The 21,423-nt window shown below is 42.3% G+C and overlaps 1 protein-coding gene across 1 annotated transcript; it reads right to left on the reverse strand.

The window, feature by feature from the left end:
- Nucleotides 1-12,187: 12,187 nt before the first annotated feature.
- Nucleotides 12,188-14,594, reverse strand: LOC133914664 (transcription factor MYB65-like). The gene is made up of 3 exons (XM_062357719.1): nt 14,256-14,594; nt 13,419-14,145; nt 12,188-12,459 (listed from the first exon to the last, which is right to left on the reverse strand). Exons 1-3 carry the CDS (start codon nt 14,592-14,594, stop codon nt 12,188-12,190), a joined length of 1,338 nt encoding a protein of 445 aa, XP_062213703.1.
- Between the last annotated feature and the right edge of the window lie 6,829 nt (nt 14,595-21,423).

Below are 21,423 nucleotides of genomic sequence, written 5' to 3' on the forward strand. Positions count from 1 at the left end.
GTGACTCCATTTCCAATGACACACTAACTCCGGTCCAATTTTACTTGTTTAAAACGTATATATGGTTCCCTACGCATATAATTTGGCATAACTTTGCCTAAGTATATATTGAAAGGAATCAATAGAACTACAATGATAAATCTATTCATACTCTCCTGTGACACATCTGAATGCTTGATGCGTAATAATTGTCTAAGTTTCAAAAATTTAACGGCACATGTTTTAGAACATCCATTTTTCAAGTAACAAGGAACAACAAGGTTCAAGTTACGACCCGCATGGAGCTAGCAGTGAATGCACGTATGGGACTAGGGACCTAAGCTTTTTTCTTGGACCTGTTTGCAATTAATCAGGCAGAGAGACCACCTCGATCGCAACGAGGAAGAAAGGCCAGCAATGCCGGAGCCATACATGACACAGCTCAGACCAAAGGAATTTGGCTTCCTCCATAGTAGAGTATGTAGGCCATTATTTCCACTACAAAGAGTAGTAGCATACTCCTAGCATGCCGCCGACTCGGATGTCATCCAATTTGGCCCTGCCGACTGCGCGCGCGGCAACGCGTGGTCTTCACCGGTGCTGATGCACGTCAAGTCGTTACATGGGCGCGCAACGGGGTATCCAAACATATCGATCGGCCTAGTGGCCTGGCGCAGAAAAAAATGGATGCCGTCGCCGTAGGCACGATCGAGTTCGTTTCATGGCGGCGCCCTTTGTTACGCACGCATGTCTACCCTAACCGATCGGACGGGAGCCATTGCATTACCATCCTCGTGTGCCTCGTGGCCGTGTAACCTGTCCGAAGCTTCCACATGGATTATCTATGTCATCTGCCACCCTTTCGTTCTACTACCTTCATGTAATTAACTGACACACTTCATAAGTGTATGGGCATTGGAAATTTGAATTCATTTATCAATTTTAGATACCTAAGCTGACCGATTTCCCTTTTATAAAATCAGCAAAATTACATCGCCTTTATCAAACGATTACAAAAACTCGCATTTTGCAAAGAACTAAGCACTGGTTTGCCTAACTTTTCACGAATTCACACTTTTAAACACTGCCATCGTTTCTTTCCGAATCTCAATGATCTGCTATCCAACACATCACAAAAATGAGAAAATGAGAGATGTTGTTTGAATTTTGCATGGCTTTTTCAGTTATACATTATGGATCTAGACTTTTGCATTGGAGAGCACTGGTGTTTAGGTGAGTGCTTCAAACAATTTAAGCACCTGTAAAAAGGGAGTTTTCACTGGACGAGATAATTTTAATGTAAGTGCTTGATGATATGTCAACTTTCTCTTTCCTAAAGCACCCTTAAAGTAGGTGTTTGGATTGGAGATGCCCTAATGGACTACAATTTATATCTAGCATGCCCGATATACAATTTGATCTAAACTCCAAATGCAGAAGAGTTTATCTATACCAAATGAAGTACAGAAGGATAAATGTAAATTGACCATTTGTATATTCATATTCATACTGATGGTTATGCCGATGTGCTCTGTAGGTGACTTTTTCCCTTTATGTTTTCAGGTCACGAACGGATCCAGGCCCGAGACTACTAGGGATCCAACCCTGGGCATAGGACTAAAAGCTCGCTAAAACCCAATGGAGGCCCTAGGATCTAGCCCAGCCCGGGACGTGGCCCATTTCTTCCTCTGTCCTTGATAACAACTGCTCCATATTCTTCGATCAAGTGTGCATCATGGGAGACCGGAAACAACAAAGCCACATTCGCGTTAATTTTACGATGGATTTATGACCATCAACCACGACATGAATTAATACATTTCTCTTATTAATGTTCACTGGTACCAATTTCCCCACAAATTGGTGAGGAAATGTAAAAGTACATCTCCCAATTTGAGCGTACTAGATGAAGAATTTGTTTCACGTTGAGATGGATTGTGGTAATCTTATTGGGTGTAATTGTTTTTTTAATCTAAGTTGCGAGCAAAGATATTAAGAACTTCCAAATAACACAAGTGTAAGAGAAAACAGTTGTACAACCAATTTCTTTTATTTCCCAAACAAACTATGATATATTCACGACTACGTTTGTACAAAGCTCTAAAAATTGTCACAGCGTACCACAGCAAAATAACCGCAAACTGATCCAGAAAATAGCATGCTCCACACGGATGTGCAATCTCCAAAGTTGATAAGGGTCATGATTAGAGTTCCTGTTCTCCTATTATAAGGAAGATAGGTCCTACTAGGATGGCCCCGTCTCCTTATTATGCTTGACCCTAAATACTTTCAATTGCCTGCATTGCCTTTGAGGTAACATGACTACCAGCTACTCCTATTCACAAAAGTAAACATTAGGCCTAGTTTGGGAAACAGGAGATTTAGGCGTATTTCTCTACCTCAAAAATTTACTATAGAAATCTTGCGTTCTAAGCAGACCGAAGACAACATACTAGGTCTCATGTGCCAATATAATGCTCTAACAGGAGGAGCGGATGGTCACAAAGATTCAGGTGCCAATGTAATACCGAATTTTGAGAGAGAGAAAAAAAGACAGTTTTGATCAAAAAGTTGACTTTTTGATCCGTTGCTCGTATGGACGATCGGAGACCGTGGTTGCGTTCATCTCGTCGAGACAAACCTATTTTGCTATTCATATGTCCATTCCGAGTACTTTGTGACCCGTAGCAAATCCATTAAATTTAGACCGTTGTTTTTTTTTTAAAAAAAAGGATAAGTACCGGATGGATCGGCCCTCAACCTGATCCATCCAGACTCTTCTCACGTTCGCCCCTCTCTCTCTCTCTCTCTTTCTCTCTCTCTCCTTGTTGCCATTCTCCACGTGCGCTGCGTGCCGCGTTGTGTCGCCTGCTCCTGCCGCCTCTGCACCGTGCTGCGCCGCTGGCCGTCGTCACCTCCGCCTGTACCGGCTGTCGCCGCACCGCTGTTGCGTGCGCCGGGCCGCCGCAGCCGCGCCTGCGTGCCGCTGCCGCGCGCCGACGTGCTGCCGTGCAAGCCGGCCGCCGTTGCCTCTGTGCTAGCCGCTGTGCGAAGAAGCAAGCCAACAGCCGGCCAAAGAAGAAGCGAGGAGGAAGAAAACCAGGAAGGAAGAAAGAGAAAAAAAAGGGAGAGAGAAGGAAAAGAGAAAAGGAAAAAAGGGAAGAAAGAAGAAAAAAAGAAGAAAAAAGAGAAAGTTGGAAATTTCGTAATTTTGTCGGATTCGTCGTCAATCCTTCGAAGGTGATTCTTCAGTAATTCTTAGACGTTTATGGTTAGATCAAATCAATCAATTCCTGTCGTATCATTTTATGTGATCAATAGTTTGATTCGTTTCAATAATCGTTATTGATTGGAAGATACGACATCCGAGTCGAAACATTCATTTGCTTCAACGGAGCAAAGTCTCATTAGTGGGAACTTTGATTCGACTCTGAATTAGAAATAGTGTATCATTTCATGTGATAAAGTTTTCTGTTCGGTTTTTTGAAATATAGGCGTATATGCGACGTTTTCAGACGTAGGGTTGACGCTTCATATTTTATGTGTTTTAAATGTGTTTTAGTGCTAATAATATACCTGTACAGGTGGTACCACTTCCGGACGTTCTTGATCAAAATTTCTTCGTCGCTTTTGGTAAAAGGCAAGTAATGCAGGGGTGTGATTCAGTGCTATGTTTATATTCATGTCTTACTTTTTTTTGCAAATAAAATTGAAGTATATGGTTTTTTCTAATTCATGCAAATCATAGATGATGTTGCATTTGGTTAATTAATTCCATGCTATTCTTATTGATTTAGATTGTACCTCTGTCATCATGAATCAGTTTGGTGTTTTTTTATCACGAGTCATCAAAAAGGAATAAAGAATTGATGTCAATTCACATGCATACATATGCATTTATGCACTTCATATGGTGATAAAGGCCGATCACTGTCATCGTGCGTGATTCGTACCGGCACATGGAATTGCATGAGATGTTGGCATCGTCTAGCTCTCAAATGGAGTTGCATCATGGCATTCATACATTTTTTTTATGATATCTGGAGAATACAGAATTCTGGGAGTTAAATGCCATTTTTTGTGGGAGACTGGGTTGGAGTCTGTCGTTACTTTCTCGACAAATGATCTGAAAGACTATTCTCTTTAAAACCATGTGTTTTTTGTTGTTATGAGAAGAATGTTCAATTCCCAAATACTTTTGAACTAATTGAGATGTGTTTATATTCATAGCTGTTACATGCTAAGCTCGTCTCACCCCCTGTTAAATCTTTACAGGTATGTTTAGAATGTTGATGTGCATTTTGGGTGATAGATCTTGATAGTTGCACGCACTACCTCATCACAATGTCGATAACTCAACCGGTGTTTAGAAGTTATGGTTTTGGATGGTCTGTCGTTTGTTTTGTATGTGTTGTGGTAAGACGCTGGTAGCATCATGAAAATTGCTATATATGTTGGTTATATCATATATTGTCTGCCTGTGATATTTTTTTGTCAGTTATACCGCCCCTATAGAGGAAATGTGCCAAAATTTCCTATTTTCAAATAATTATGCTTAGTTACAAAGTAGGGTGTTACAGCTTGGTATCAGAGTCTAGGCTTTAGGTTCTAGGGTAAGAAGTTAATAACTTGACACACTTGCACATGTAGGATGGGAAAGGGTTTGCATATCTTTTCATATGCCTTGTTCCACTATATTCCCTTTAGTTCATTTGTTTGAAGTATTTTTGCAGTTTAGTGCTTATTTACTTATCCATTGTGGTGTTTGTAGCTATGCCGCCAAAGGTGCGAGGTCGTGGTCGAGGTAATGAGGCGGGTCATAGTCGTACAACAATCCCAGGTCATGGTGATGCACAATTATCGGCTGCTGACGTTGAGTCCTCTCAACCAGGAAGTATCAGTCAAGCAGAGCTAATGACCACTATGAAGGAGATACAAGAAGAGCTAAGAGCATTAAGGCAGGCTATTCCAAATACTCTTGCTGCTGCTAGAGTTGTGGCACGTGAGATACCTGAAGAGGGTGCTACTAGTGGGGTAACGCTCCGTGAATGGGTTAGTATGAAATTGGACTCCTTTGATGGATCAGGGACTCCAATTCAGGCTATAGATTGGCTTGCTTATATAGAAATGCAGCTGGATGCTTTTGATGTGTTGCCTCGAGACAAGGTTAGATATGTGATACAGTTGATGAAGGGAGAAGCCTAGATCTAGTGGAGAGGTGTACAGTCAGCTAGGACTGTTACCCATGAGGATCTTACCTGGTCTGAGTTTGTCAGACAATTTGAGAGGAGATTTTATCCAGCTACTTTTCTGGATAAAATGCAAATTGACTTAAACAACCCTGTTTCTTTTGAAAAAATGAATTTACTATACACAAGGTCAGAAATCAGTGGCAGAGTATGAAGTGAGCTTTAATCAAATTGTGCGCTTTGTACCTCATATAGCCCACGATGATGCAGAGAAGGCCAGACGTTTCAGACAGGGTTTGAAGCCTTTTATCCGTCATGTCCTTGGTGCTTTTGTTGTTACAGATTTTCGCTCTATGGTTGAACAAGCTTCTGGTGTTGAGTTGCAGCAATCTTATACTGATGATATTCGCAAGATGTCGGGAGCAGATCAGCATAAAGGACCAGAAGAGAAGAAGAGTCGTTTTGGTGGTCCCATCCATAAGAAGTATAAGGGACAACAACGTCACCAACCATACCGTGGTGGACCCTCTCAGATACATCCTCCAGGCACCAGTACCAAATTCGTACAGTGGTTAAACCCGGTTTTGGTTTGGTGTGCTTCAAGTGTGGTGATTCACATATGCAGAGTGAATATTCTTGGAAGGGAAACTGTTCGGTATGTGGTCGTCTAGGTCACAAGGATGTGGTGTGTCGTAGAAACCTGAATAGTTGTATCAGGTGGGAACCAGTATCTTCTTCTTCTGGAGTTTCTCCTTCATCTAAGAGATCATCACATGTATTGGCTGCTACTCCTACTCCTACAGTCATTACTGGCCCGATGGCTCCACTGATGTAGTATTATCTTCCTTCTACAATTCCCACTGGGCCTTACTGGTCGCATCAGCCTATGATTCCTCAGGGAACTTCTACACTGACATTGCCGGTGGTTGGGGCATCTTCTTCCCACACTGTAGGAATTTCTTCATCTCAGACACCTTCTGGGTTATATACTTTACCTAGTGCTGAGAGCGGAGGTCACAATGACGTGGTGACAGGTATCTTACCCGTGGACTCCTTTGATGCACATGTTTTATTTGATTCTGGAGCTAGCTTTTCCTTTGTCTCGGTAGACTTCGTTAAACGAGCGAGACTATTAATACAACAAATTGGGCAATCTGTGGTAGTTAACTCCTCCAGTGGTCTTATATCCAGTTCTTATGTTTGCCCGGGGTGTGTTATAAATATTGGAGATGAGGAATTCACAGCTAACTTGGTGATGATCAATTTAGAGTCCTTCGATGTTATTCTTGGTATGGACTGGCTTACCCAATACCAAGCCATTATCTCTTTCTTTGAAAATCATCACCTTGCGAGCTCCATCAGGAGGGGAGATTACTTTCCAAGGGAAGGCCTTGCCATATGCACTTTCCATGTTGTGCAGGATTTTCCCTAACCGATGGATGTGGAAATATGGTGCTCTTTGGTCACTGGTTGAAGGGTAGGATGTCACTCTATGCGTGGAAGATATTCCAGTAGTGTGTCGTTATCCTGATGTGTTTCCTAGTGAGCTTCTAGGATTACCTCCTGAACGAGGACCAGTCTTTCGTATTGAGTTGATTCCAGGTACACAACCTATTTATAAGACTCCGTACCGAATGGCTCTAATGGAACAAATAGAATTGAAGAAGCAATTAGATGAACTCCTTGCTAAGGGATTTATTAGACCGAGTACGTCGCCTTGGGCTGCCCCTGTTTTATTTGTGGAAAAGAAAGATGGCACTAAAAGGCTTTGTGTGGATTATCGGGCGCTTAATCAAGTGACAATAAAAAACAAATATCCTCTACCTCGTATTGATGATCTTTTCGATCAGTTGAGGAGTGCTATGATATTTTCGAAGATTGATTTGCAATCGGGTTATTATCAATTGCGAATCCGAGATGAGGATATTGAGAATACGGCTTTCAATACAAGGTATGGGCATTTTGAATATGTGGTTATGTCTTTTGGACTAACGAATGCCCCTGCTGTTTTTATGGAAGCCATGAACCGGATGCTCCATGAATATCTAGATGTCTTTGTGGTGGTTTTCATCGATGATATATTGATTTATTCCAAGTCAAAAGAGGAACATGAGGAGCACCTCGGTTTAGTGCTAGAGGCTCTTTGAAAGAATAAATTTTATGCGAAGCTAAAGAAATGTGCCTTTTGGCTCGAAGAAGTAGGATTTCTTGGTCATGTTATTAATCAGTATGGTATTACTGTGGACCCAAAGAATGTTGCTGCAGTATTAGAATGGCAAAGACCATCTAATGTGACAGAGATTCGAAGTTTTCTTGGACTTGCTGGCTATTACCGGTGCTTTGTACAAGATTTCAACATTATCGCAAAACCTATGACTAGACTTACTCAAAAAGGTATTCCATTTGTATGGACTGATGAATGTGAGGTCAGTTTCCAAACCTTAAAGAATAAGTTGGTGAACGCTCCTATTTTGGCTTTGCCCGAGAGTGGTAAGCGTTTCACAGTTTACACTGATGCTTCTCGAATTGGACTTGGTTGTGTGCTTATGCAAGAAGGTCGGGTAATTGCATATGCTTCTAGACAATTGAAAACTCATGAACAGAATTATCCCACTCATGACTTAGAATTGGCTGTAGTGGTTTTTGCCTTGAAGAGTTGGAGGCATTACCTGTATGGTGAGTCATGTGATATTTTCACTGATCATAAGAGTCTCAAGTACATTTTCACTCAAAGAGATCTGAATTTGAGACAGCGAAGATGGTTAGAATTAATCAAAGACTATGATCTGACAATTCAGTATCATCCCGGAAAGGCAAATGTGGTAGCTGACGCCCTTAGCAGAACAGGTGTACCTAAAGCAATAATGTCCCTACATTCAGACTTGGATCGGATGGGGATATCTTTTTGCTTTGCTGGCACTGTGCAGAAAGAAACTCAAATGATCATCCAATCTGCTATACCTGAACATGTACGTGAAGCTCAGCAGCATGATCGTCTTCTTTTAGAAGTTCGAAAGAGAATTTCAGCGGGAAAATCAAAAGAGTTTGGTGTGGATGAGCATGGTGTGATACGCTTTAGAGGCCATCTTTGTGTACCACAGAAGGCAGATGTGAAAATGGATATATTGATAGAAGCTCACCGGATTCCTAATACTATTCATCCAGGTGAAATCAAAATGTATCGAGACCTAAAACAAATTTTTTGGTGGAAAAGGATGAAAGTAGATATTGCTAAGTATGTTGCAGCTTGTGGTGTCTGCCAACAAGTAAAGGCTGAACATAAAAGACCTGCAGGATTAATGCAATCCTTAGAAATTCCAGAATGGAAATGGGAACATATCACTATAGACTTCATTGTTGGGTTGCCTCGTTCACCTCGAGGCAGAGATGCTATTTGGGTTATTGTGGATAGGCTTACCAAATCCGCACATTTCATCCCAATGAAGACAACCAGTTCGGCACATGATTTAGCTCCCTTGTATATCAGGGAAATAGTGAGGTTGCATGGTGTGCCAAAATTGATCATTTCAGATCGGGATTCTAAATTTGTATCTCAGTTTTAGCAGAGTTTGCAAAGTGCCTTGGGCACAAAACTTTCTCTTAGCACAACCTTCCACCCTCAGACGGATGGTCAGTCAGAGCAGACCATTCAGACTTTAGAGGACATGCTTCGTGCTTGTGTCTTATCCTGGAAAGGCAATTGGGAAGATCATCTAGCCTTAGCAAAATTTGCTTATAATAATAGTTATCAAGCTAGTATTCTGATGGCTCCTTTTGAGGCCTTGTATGGCCGAAGGTGTGTTTCCCCTTTGTGTTGGGATTCTGTTGGAGAGAGATCACTACTTGGTCCAGATTTGGTTCAACAAACATCAGAAAAGGTATACCAAATACGTCGGAACTTATTGGCTGCTCAAAGTCGACAGAAAAGCTATGCAGATATCCGGAGAAGAGACCTAGAATTTACAGTTGGTGACTATGTTCTTCTCAGAGTATCGCCAACTAAAGGTGTTGTACGTTTTGGTATCTCTGGAAAGCTTATCCCGAGGTACATTGGTCCATTTCTAATCACAGCCCGAGTAGGCAGTTTGGCGTACCGTGTTGATTTACCAGACTCAATGAGTGGAGTACATAATGTCTTCCATGTTTCTATGCTAAAAAAAATATCTGAGAGACCCTGAGCATAAAATTGATGTTGAATCAATCACGATAGAGAAAGACCTGACCATAAAGTGCCACCCAGTACGTATTCTGGATTCCTCAGAGCGAGTTATGAGGAGGAGAACTATCAAGTTTGTGAGAGTCCTTTGGACAAATCAAACAGAATGAGAAGCAACTTGGGAACTTGAAGAACAAATACGCAAGGAGTATCCTGAGCTCTTTGAGATTGGTGAGTCATATGTTTTGAAATATTTTACCTCTATTCTATAGTTGCCATGGAAGCGGCAGAATTGGGGGACGAATTCCTTTAAGAGGGGAGAATGTAATACCTAATTTTGAGAGAGAGAAAAAAAGAGAGCTTTGACCAAAAAGTTGACTTTTTGATCCGTTGCTCGTATGGACGATCGGAGACCGTGGTTGCGTTCATCTCGTCGAGACGAACCTATTTTGCTATTCATATATCCGTTCCGAGCACTTTGTGACACGTAGCAAGCCCAATAAATTTAGATCGTTGTTTTTTCAAAAAAAAAATAAAAGAAGGATAAGTACCGGATGGATTGGTCCTCAACCTGATCCATCCAGACTCTTCTTGCGTTCGCCTCTGTCTCTCTCTTTCTCTCTCTCTCCCTGTCGCCGCTATCCCGTGCGCTGCGCGCCGAGTCGTGCCGCCTGCTCCTGCCGCCTCTGCATCGTGCTGCACCGCCGGCCGCCGTCGCCTCTGCCTGTGCCGGCCGTCGCTGCACCGCTGCTGTGTGCGCCGGGCCGCCACCGTCGAGCCGGGCCGCCACCGCCGCACCTGCGTGCCGCTGCCGCTGCCGCACGCCGCCGTGCAAGCCGGCTGCTGTTGCCTCTGTGCTAGCCGCTGTGCGAAGAAGCAAGCCAACAGCCAGCCAAAGAAGAAGCGAGGAGGAAGAAAACCAGGAAGGAAGAGAAAAAAAAGGAGAGAGAAGAAAAAGAGAAAAGGAAAAAAGGGAAGAAAGAAGAAAAAAGAGAAAGTTGGAAATTTTGTAATTTTGTCGGATTCGTCGTCAATCCTTCAAAGGTGATTCTTCAGTAATTCTTAGACGTTTATGGTTAGATCAAATCAATCAATTCCTGTCGTATCATTTTATGTGATCAATAGTCTGATTCGTTTCGATAATCGTTATTGATTCGAAGATATGACATCCGAGTCGAAACATTCATTTCCTTCAACGAAGCAAAGTCTCATTAGTGGGAACTTTGATTTGACTCTGAATTGGAAATAGTGTATCATTTCATATGATACAGTTTTTTGTTCGGTTTTCCGAAATATAGGCGTATATGTGACATTTTCAGACGTAGGGTTGACGCTTTATATTTTATGTGTTTTAAATGTGTTTTAGTGCTAATAATATACCTGTACAGGTGGTACCACTTTCGGACGTTCTTGATCAAAATTTCTTCGTTGCTTTTGGTAAAAGGCAAGTAACGCAGGGGTGTGATTCAGTGCTATGTTTATATTCATGTCTTACTTTTTTGCAAATAAAATTGAAGTATATGGTTTTTTCTAATTCATGCAAATCATGGATGATGTTGCATTTGGTTAATTAATTCCATGCTATTCTTATTGATTTGGATTGTACCTCTGTCATCATGAATCAGTTTGGTGTTTTTTTATCACGAGTCATCAAAAAGGAATAAAGAATTGACGTCAATTCACATGCATACATATGCATTTATGCACTTCATATGGTGATAAAGACCGATCACTGTCATCGTGCGTGATTCGTACCGGTACATGGAGTTGTATGAGATGTTGGTATCGTCCAGCTCTCAAATGTAGTTGCATCATGGTATTCATACATTTTTTTATGATATCTGGAGAATACAGAATTCTAGGAGTTAAATGCCATTTTTTGTGGGAGACTGGGTTGGAGTCTGTCGTTACTTTCTCGACAAATGATCTGAAAGGCTATTCTCTTTAAAACCTTGTGTTTTTTTGTTGTTATGAGAAGAATGTTCAATTCCCAAATACTTTTGAACTGAGTGAGATGTGTTTATATTCATAGCTGTTACTTGCTGAGCTCGTCTCACCCCCTGTTAAATCTTTACAGGTATGTTTAGAATGCTGACGTGCATTTTGGGGGATGGATCTTGATAGTTGCACGCACTACCTCATCACGATGTCGATAACTCAACCGGTGTTTAGAAGTTATGGTTTTTGATGGTCTGTCGTTTGTTTTATATATGTTGTGGTAAGACGCTGGTAGCGTCGTGAAAATTGCTATATATATTGGTTATATCATATATTGTCTGCCTGTGATATTTTTTTGTCAGTTATACCGTCCCTATAGAGGAAATGTTGCCAAAATTTTCTATTTTCAAAAAAGTTATGCTTACTTACAAAGTAGGGTGTTACAGCCAACCTGACCCCCTATCTCCAAAAACACATCACAACCTGACACAGATATATTCCCTTGTCAGGTCCCCATTTTCGGACAATCCACATGAAGTACAAACTGCCAACTCCCAAGAGGATCATAACCTCTCAGAGAGCAATGCCAGACGATGTACCTCCCAAAATCTAGTGAAGCATCAAAGGGATTCGATCTGTAAAATCTACCATTCACTGTAATAAATAAGTTGAACAGAAACATCCTAGAAGCCTGTGCAAATTCGGTTGCATTGCGCAGCTGAGATTGAGTCAGTAACCAACACAGCCGTCAAGAACAGAACATTAACAGATTTGGCAATGATCGATGTACGATTAGCACCACCAGATGCTTGACATCATCTTACAATATCAAGAAAGGTTTAGAAAAGAGACTCTCCTTAATCAGTTCTTAGAATCATCGGACGTCTTGTCTTAAAACACTGCGTCGATCCTGCAGTTCTTGCGATCAGCAGATCCTGGACATGTTGCTCCACTGGCAGACGCTGTCGAGGCTCCAGTCCTGGTCCGACGAGCTGGCGCCACCGCCGCCCGGCAGGTCCACGCCGAGGTCGACTTTGGAAGACGGGTCCTGGTCATCGCTGCTGTGTTGCGAAGTCGAGCCGGAGTGATTGGGTACAGGGACCGGCGGTGCGGTCTCCGGTGCGACGAGCGTCGGGATCATCAGGTCGAACAGGGTGTCGATCTCATCGTCCATGAGCTGGCTTACCAATTTGTTCTCTGGAATTGAAATGGATAGATAAACTCATTATGTAAAATAAGAAATAAAGTGACATTGTTTAATAAAAAAATGTGACATTGTTCTCCGGCACAATTTGCTACATGAAAGTTCATATTTGAACGATTTATACCAGGATAAATGCGTAGCTTTTATAAACTAATTCTGATATGATTCTATTCTTCACTAGTTCGATGACCATGAGAACATCTCTTGTAAATCTCCTGAAAGTATTCCTAGCTATGATCATGTTGATTTTGTTAACTTCTGAAGAATATGACAATAATGTGTCGTGTTGTTATGGAAGCTAACGAGCAATCATCCACGAGCGGAAAGGAAGCATATTACATTTAATTAGGTATATGATAAAGTGGTACATGAAGAGAGAAAAGAAGAAAGAGAAATAAAGGTGTTAAAGCACTCCTTGGCAAGATAATGGAAAGTAATCATGGAACAAGATCAAAGGCAGTCACTGTCTTGCAAGGACAAAAAGAAGCCCTCTGCAGCCTGTACCTGCACAAGTACTAACCTTAAAACTTTCAAAAAGAAAAACAAAGAAGGTTCCAAATAGTGCAGTCCATGTTTCAGATTTTACCCGACTCCTAAAATATATTAATTCACAAGAATTACTTTCACTGATGCATATTCATTCCTATAATTTTGAAACGAAACGGCATGAGACTAATTTTTTTAAGTAAGGTCATGTAAACCTTGGTAATTACATGACTCTACTTAAAAAATTAGTCTTCTTTTGCTTTTCAAGAAGTTGGTGGAACTTGGCAAGAGAAAACAAAAGGAGATTTTGGAAGCACAAACAAAAAGGTTCATGCTAATCGATCAATTCACATCATAATCATGTGCATTTGTTCTCTACTCCAACAAAGCAACAAATTGAACTCGGAGGGCATCGAAAAAAGGGAAAAATATGAGAAATGCTTTATACACGGCATGCACTACTCACCTCTGCCACCATGCCGCTCCAGGACAGCGCAGCCAGGGCGCTCGGCGTCTGCGTGCTCCGGGGCTAGCACCGGCACCGATGGATCAACTTTGATGGCGTCATGCAGCTCCTGCAGCATCTTCTCCAGACTCGCGGCGTTATGCTGGCCCTGCAGCCCTCCTCCGCCTAAGCCACCGGTGGCGGCGGTGGACGAGGACGGCGGCATCGCCTGGCGGAATTGGCTTGAAGGGAGCTCCACTCTGGGGCCAGGGGACGGCGAGAGCGGGGGTAGTCTGCTCTGGTCAGTGCTCAGGCCGTACCCGAGGGACAGGTTCGGCGTGACCCCGGTCGACGTCGACGGTGACACGGGCGACGAGTGCGCGAACTGGAAGTAGTGCGCGTTCCGGGCGAACGGCTTGGCCCACGGGGACGACGGCGCGGAGAAGGGCGGTGGCGAAAGGAATTGCACCGTCTGGTTCGTTACGGCCAGCTGCCGAGCCAGGTCAAGCGGTGGCGGCCGGGAAGTGGTGTAACCAGCTGATGCGGCATTGCCTGCGTCCAGCTTCCGGACATTGGTGCCCGATAGCTGCGCGGACGCCAACGGTGAAAATTCGTCGTATTGGCTGCGCTTGGAGAGGGAGAGCTGGAGCTGCACCTCCGGCGGGTACACAGGCAAGCCAGAGCGCTGCCGCCGTTTCGTCCTCGTGTTCCAGTAGTTCTTGATCTCGTTGTCCGTCCTCCCCGGCAGCTGCGGACGTGCACCAACAACGCATATCAGTTACACCAACAACTCGCAATAAATTAAGGCGAAAAGGAAAGGTCGAATATGATTGAGGTGTGCTGTCCCGCTCTGCTTACATGGGCAGCCATGCGCGCCCATTTGTTGCCAAGCTGCACATGGAGCTGGGCGATGAGGAGCTCCTCGTCGGGGGAGAAGGAGCCCTTCTTGAGGTTTGGGCGGAGGTGGTTGGTCCACCGCAGCCGGCAGCTCTTGCCGCAGCGCTGCAGCCTTGTCATACTATGCGCCGCGTTCCAGTTCCCCTCGCCGTGCCGCCGAACGTGGTCCATCAGCATGGCGTCCTCCGCCGTCGTCCACGGCCCCTTCTTGAGCACCACTAACGCCGCCTCCTCATGACCCTCCATCGACAGCTTCTCCTCCTCGGGTGATGTCGGCGCCGCACCGGGATTCTGCTCCATAGGCGGCGCCGGAGAAGGATCGAGGAGGGAGAGGCAGAGGCACGGTTGTGTGTGGAAGGTGACTGCGATGGGAGCGGAGGGAAGGGGTGCAAGGAGATTTAAGGGAAAAGTTGCTAAAAATGGAGGCGGGGAGCTGGCGTTTGGTTTCAGTGTGGGGTTATAGCCAAGGCATGTTTATTGTCTCTTTTAGTCTTCTGTTCTAACTTCTCTTTTTTTCTCCCTAGAGTGCTACTCACTTCATCTCAAAATAGATGATATTTTACTCTCTTCTATAATATTTAAAATATATGATGTTCTACCATTTTGAGATAACTTTAGTTCAAATTTTTAATCTATATTAAAGAACTCCATTCCCAATGTAAATCTTATTTTTCATGGAATGAATAGTACTAAAAGAAGGTAATATAGTCATTTTATTTATTACCTTAGTCGTTATCTTGAACTCTACAATGTCATCTATTTTAAGATGGAGAGAATATTATATATGGATCGCATAAATTGGAGCATATGGTGCTTGGAATCTTTGGTGCTATGCTTGCATTTTGGTGTATGTGGGATACAACTGGAAGATCGGAGAGAATGATTAGGGAAGGGTTGAAGAGGTGCGTGGAAGTGTCTGTCACAAGAGGAGGGAGAGAAAAAGGGTGTGGGGTGTTCAGCATGGCAATGACAGAGGTGGGAGAGCTCTAAATTCATAATGCTTCCTAATATATTGGTCCACTTTGTATTGTCATTATATTTGAGCTGTTAATTCAAGTGGATGCATTTACATTGTATTCTTTTTTCAGGCCGGTGTCTCGAAAATATAATGCAACAAGGATGGGAGTGACGACAAGTTAAAAGAACCTTTGCAATATAAAGTTGTAGTGCTTTGTCTTTTCAGTGACACGGTACCGTCTTCTTTAAGTAACATTATACGTGTGTTGGTAACCAGGACTGCACTGTCAACTAGGACCTGGCTTGTTGGGCCTAGTGGGTACAATGAGATCGCGATTGGTAGGCTGAGTTAAGGAGGCCTCTGAACTCGGAGAGACGTTTGGTAGACGATTTTTCTTTTTTACATTTTCTAGCGTTAATATTTAAATAAATAGATTTTTATAGAAAGATTTGTATAAATAGACGTTTATTGTCTTCTGAAAAGGTTATAACCTTTTTAAGGGATGGTAAATATACCACGGTGGCACGAGTATCTCTTGTAGTCCTTTCATAGGGTGATTAGGCCTACTTCGCATGCTCACCCCTTACCGCCCTCTTAGAGAGTGGTTAGCGCCCCTACCGCTCTCTCAGGGGCTGTTTAGCCCAGTTTTATTATTAAAATAACAAAAATCCCAGAAGTTATCTAAGATAAAAATAATAAAAATTCCAAAAATATTAAAGTGAATGTAGAATAAATACATGCAAGTAAAATGAAAAAACCATACTGCGTATATGAGATGAGTATATGGATTTGAACATTACTAATAGCATGTAGGCTACATCCAAGATACATATACAACTTATGTAATATTAAAAATGATATAACCACCTTGAATTCAATAAGTACAATATTTAGTAGCATAAACATTATGGACCAAATGACCATTAAAGTTATCTGTGCCTTATCTCCCGTTCCATCCAATAGTAATCATATTCTGCGAATTTTGGTCTATGTGGTGCCGATATATACGGAAAATAATCAGAGTTAGGATCTCGGTCATCTGCCCCGTCGTTAGAGAATTCATAACGGTGTGGAGTTCTCTGAGGAGTAAGCATAAAGTCATCATCATTGGAACCAAACCCTTTGGTTGTGGCGGAAGTGGTAGAAGCATGTCCTCTTATGGTTGTTTTTGAACGATCACCTATTTCATGGCAGCTCGAACCACCGCCTCTTTCACAATGGCGTGAAGGTCTCGAATGACCACCTCTATGTCTCCAGTTATGTTCGGGTAGGCAGCCATCACCAAAGACTAGATGGAGCCCTAAAAAGTTCTCAATGAGTTTTATTCAGCAACTCTTCATCACGAGGGAATATCTTAGTATACAAAATGAGCATACAGAAATATAAACGTGTCTTAGAAGTACAACATAACAATTAATTGGGATATGTAATAATGATGAACGGACCTTAATGTGCTCCTCGTACTGTTGAGTGTGCATAAATATCATCTGTGCTCGCTTGCTAAAACACTTTGCTATGTCAGCTAGTTAGCACACCCTGATATATCTCTAACGACACTCTAACAATTGCGTCTTTAAGTCCATGGAGGTCACAAAGCTTACCGTTCCTCCATTCCTCCGTGGTGAAACATGTACAACAGGTCATGGTCTGCTGTTTCGATAGCACTTTGTTCAGGTTCTCCTGCTTGAACACATTGTCACTTTTTGCCTGGGTCTCCCTCATAGTCTATAGGGCTGTCATTGAGAATTTGGATGTCCACGAGAAATGTCTGCTTGAGGAGGCAGCCATGGTTTGGTATTAGGTATCATATGGTAGTGGTGTTTTAGAAAACTGCGATGTCATGACCTTCTCGTTGCCTCGGCCTCGCCTTTTATATGTAGGGACCGATGGCGTAAGGACCAAGTGTAGGTATGTAATTTAGAGATAGTGCATGCATTGGATACCTTCCTACAGCGAGCAGTCACTGGATTATGAGTAGTTAGCAGCATGTGGTAACATCGGTCTAAAAAGGTGGTGGCTACGAGCGATTTTGTCAATCAAGAAAGTTGACAACGAGGAGTCGTATCTCCCTGAAAAGGTGGTAGCGGGAGGTGACTTCACTCTGAGAAGCTGGTAGAGTGATGTCACATGGGATTAAGAAATGCATTAATGACATGGTAAGTAGTAATGTCTGAACTTGTAATACATTGGAAGTAGACATGTACGAATATGTAAGACTAGACGTGTCGTATATGCCATTCATCACGTAGCCGACGAAGGCAGATTGGAGGGAGATACAAATATGTGACATAAAAAAGGTTTGTCGAATAACAACTGGCGATAATTCACTCGAGTACAATTACATAACACAGTTACACTGCCATACGACACACATATGGGAAAGTTAAATTTTTTGTGGCGCTAGGTATCATGGTCAATACAAAACATAAGCATAACATGTTGACACGCCTTAGTGAATGTAAATAGCTAACCTACAATGGAGTCGCACCAGAGTCAATCCTCGGCACTTGATGCTTCTTTCTTACGCGCTTGTGTGCAGGCTTCTTTCTCACGCCTCTAGTTCAGCGATTTGTTGCCTGCGAACGAAAGGTATTAGTAAAGAAGTGAACAAAAATTTGTGTATTCTAGGAGTGATTATCTAAGAAGATTCGCTCTCTTTGGAAAGCGCATCTATGTTCAAACAATAGAAGTACTGCCTTCTGCATGTATCCAAGTCAAATGAATAGCGTACACTACATGTCTGTAGACAATGGCATTCAGGCCTGGGCACATGATGAGCCCATGGCTTCTTCAGATACGATCAATACTACTAATAGTCCTCAAATCATACGAGGTACAATTACAAGAGCATGTGCACGACAATTAGACCATCAGGTGAACTTGTTTCTCGCTGTTCATGCTTCCTTGGATGGATTACTACTAAATTCCTATGATGTTTTATTACTTAGGAATGTGGAAGAAGCACCATAACCTTATTCGGATGTCACCCCTTGAAGGCCAAGTCTAGTCAGACTCGAGGCTTAGCTCTAGTCGTGGTCGTGGTCAAAGTCATGGTCAAAGCTGTGGTCATGGTCGTGGTTGAGTTTCAGGACAGCACATCAATAAAATAGGCATAACTCTTGCATACGAAGTCTGTTTTAGACAATCTTGGACATTCTGTAAAGCTTACGATGAGCCCTTTCCAATGGATATGAGCTCGACTAAATATTCCCTATAGTTTAGTCAGAGTCAAAGAAATAAGGTGTTGCGCCACCGTATCGAACCCTGTTGGTTCTTGTAATCGTGTCGGGGTTGAAGTACAGGTTGTGTACTCCTCTTTCCACAACTGCACAACCCTAGGCCGACCTGCTCACGTCCCTCCTATATATACATAATAGCTTAGATTATTCTGTTTTAGACAGTTTCACTGTTTATCGGTTTGTTGAACCCCAACTCAAGTACTTTATTGATAATTAGCAATATTTAGATTGTGTCTACCTGTTCATGCTTGTGTTCTCGATTCACTTGCAGGAAAATCCTTCTTGGTGAGATCAACCGCTTCTTGTCACTGTTAATATCCATGGAGTAGTGGCGTAGTGGTTGCGAGAGTCCCGATCTGTTCTGTTCGGAGCCTTTGTATCATCAACGTCGATGCTCCACCAATCCACTTATCATATTACCTTTCGAAAGATCAGGCAAACCCGCATTAAGTGGTATCAGAGCCTCAGTTGCCCGTTAGGTTATCTCAGTTATCCATTTATTTTCATCGTTTTCCATTACCTAGAGTCCAGAAAATTTCCCCACAAAAATATTTAGATCTTAGTCTTTTCGCTGTCCAAACCACTTTGTGCCTTCACAATTTTGTTTTTAGTATTCGCGTTGTTGAGTTTGAGTCCATCGTCACTGTCTTTGTTGCTAGTCGAGTCATCATAATCTAGTTTCTAGTGTCGAGTCATGCTGTTTAGTCATCGTGTATCTCAGTCTTGCCTTGTTTGCTATAGTCGAGATTGTGTATCTACTCGAGTTCGACCACTAGTTGAGTCGACCATCAAGTCATGTTCGACCATTAGTCGCTTCAACCATCTACTTGAGTTTGACCACTAGTTGAGTCAACCATCAAGTCATGTTCGACCACTAGTCGCTTCAACCATCTACTCGAGTTCGACCACTAGTCGAGTCGACCATCTACTCGAGGTCTGACCAGGCACTCCGAGCACCCACTCGGGGTCCTGACCAGCCACTTCGACCACCCACTCGGGGTCCCGACCAATCACTCCGACCACCTAGTCGGAATCACCCACCTTCTCGGATTCGACCATCCTTTTGGGTTCGAGCACCTGTCGGATTCAACTATCCACTCGTTTTCGCCTCCACAACCTAGTTGGAGTCTATCTGTTTCTGGCTGCTTTTGGACACCCTACGAACTCATCATAACGAGCATTGTCTGACAAAGTTTGAGTAGTAATTCATAGCTGAAACAGAGGTAGCCAAAGTTCAGAGAAAAAGAGAGAGTATCTTTTTATTATCTTTATATCCCTACTCTCTGGAAAAGGTTCATGACGTATGTACCTCACTGGTCTTAGAAAAGACAGTAGAAGAGTTTTTGAGTTGATATCACATTCACAAAAAGGAAACAAAAAAGAAAAGCAAGCAGAAGGAAAGAGTGCCAAAAAAAAGAAGAAGCAAAGAGTGCAAAAAAGAGGTAGAATTCAAGAAAAAAAAGAAAATCAGTTTGCATTGAGAATTTTTGTTCCATTGTGCTTGTGTCTGATATAGTTTTCGGCTTGCATGAGTTAGTTCTAGGAACTTGTTCGGGCCTGTTCGGTCCAGCAACTGTGACGAGTATTGTGGATTTTTATTTAGCTTTGTTAATCTGATTTCAATTATTGCCATTCCTTGTTACTGAATATTGCTTGTCCAAGCTACATCTTCTCTCGATCAGAACGGTTTCTCCCCTTGTAACTACCTTATTTGCACCTGATAAGGTATCATGAACCAGCCACCAGTTGTGCCAACTGTGGTGATTGGTAAGAACACTTGCAAAAGTTTGGTAAGACGCTTGAGTGTGTGTTACTCCATCTCCACCACCTAGTACTCATAAGGATAATTTATCTTTCGTTGTTTTCTATCTTTTACTAACCATGACAAGAAAAGTATCGGATGTAAAAGAGTGTGTTTTGAGAGAAGAACTCGCAATGTAGCTGGATGATCATCAACAAACTATTAATGATGACATTGACAAGAAGCTTGCGGGAACCAATACCGCATTGCAACGACTCAATAAAATCATTGTAATGCTCAATATATGCTTTGATCAATTGGTTAATCCACCACCGAACCATGGTCGAGTGGATTCTCATAGTGCAGCCTATGAACAGGAGGAGCCTGTCATGGATGATAAAATTTTGAGACAAGAATGTGACACCTTTGATGAACGACAAATGAACCGATTGAACTTCAATCGTCAAGGTATGAGAAGTAATAATTTTTAGCAAAGTAACCCGTATATTAATGATGATCCATTTGCTAAAGTTAAGTTTACTATACTATCTTTTGAGGGTGCTTATGATGCTAAAAAGTATTTAGATTGGGAGATGACGGTAGAACAGAAGTTTAATGCTTATTTAGTTCCCAAAGTGCATAGAGTTAGGCAAGCCACTAGTGAATTTAAAATTTTTGCAATAACCTGGTGGAATAGGGTATGCATTGACGGATTAGCTCCTACTAACTGTTATGCTTTAAAGGTTGCTATGCGCAACAGATTTGTTCCACCCTCTTTTAAACATGATTTATGTAAGAGATTGCAACGCTTAAACCAAGGTGATAGATCCGTAGAAAAATATTACCAGGAGCTACAAAATAGTATTTTGCATTGTGATATTATTGAGGATGAAGAGGCTGTAATTGCACGCTTTTATGGAGGTTTAAGGGGTGAAATTCAGAACATAGTTGATTACAAAGATACAATAGTATTCCTAGATTGTTCCAACTTGCTAGTAGAAAAAGAATTATAGAGACAATAACAGAGATCAAGGAGCAATTTTGGAAGCATGACCACTTCAAAATCAACACTGGGACAAGTCAAAATAGCCCCACGTTCAGCAGTACCTTCGACACCGTTGCACGCTCATGAGGTAAGCAAATTCATAAGTGTGCAGGATCCAGTCAAGAGCTCTTCTTTTGTTGCTTCTA

Source organism: Phragmites australis, chromosome 4 (genome assembly GCF_958298935.1).
Source record: "Phragmites australis chromosome 4, lpPhrAust1.1, whole genome shotgun sequence".
NCBI classification, from domain to species: Eukaryota; Viridiplantae; Streptophyta; class Magnoliopsida; order Poales; family Poaceae; genus Phragmites; species Phragmites australis.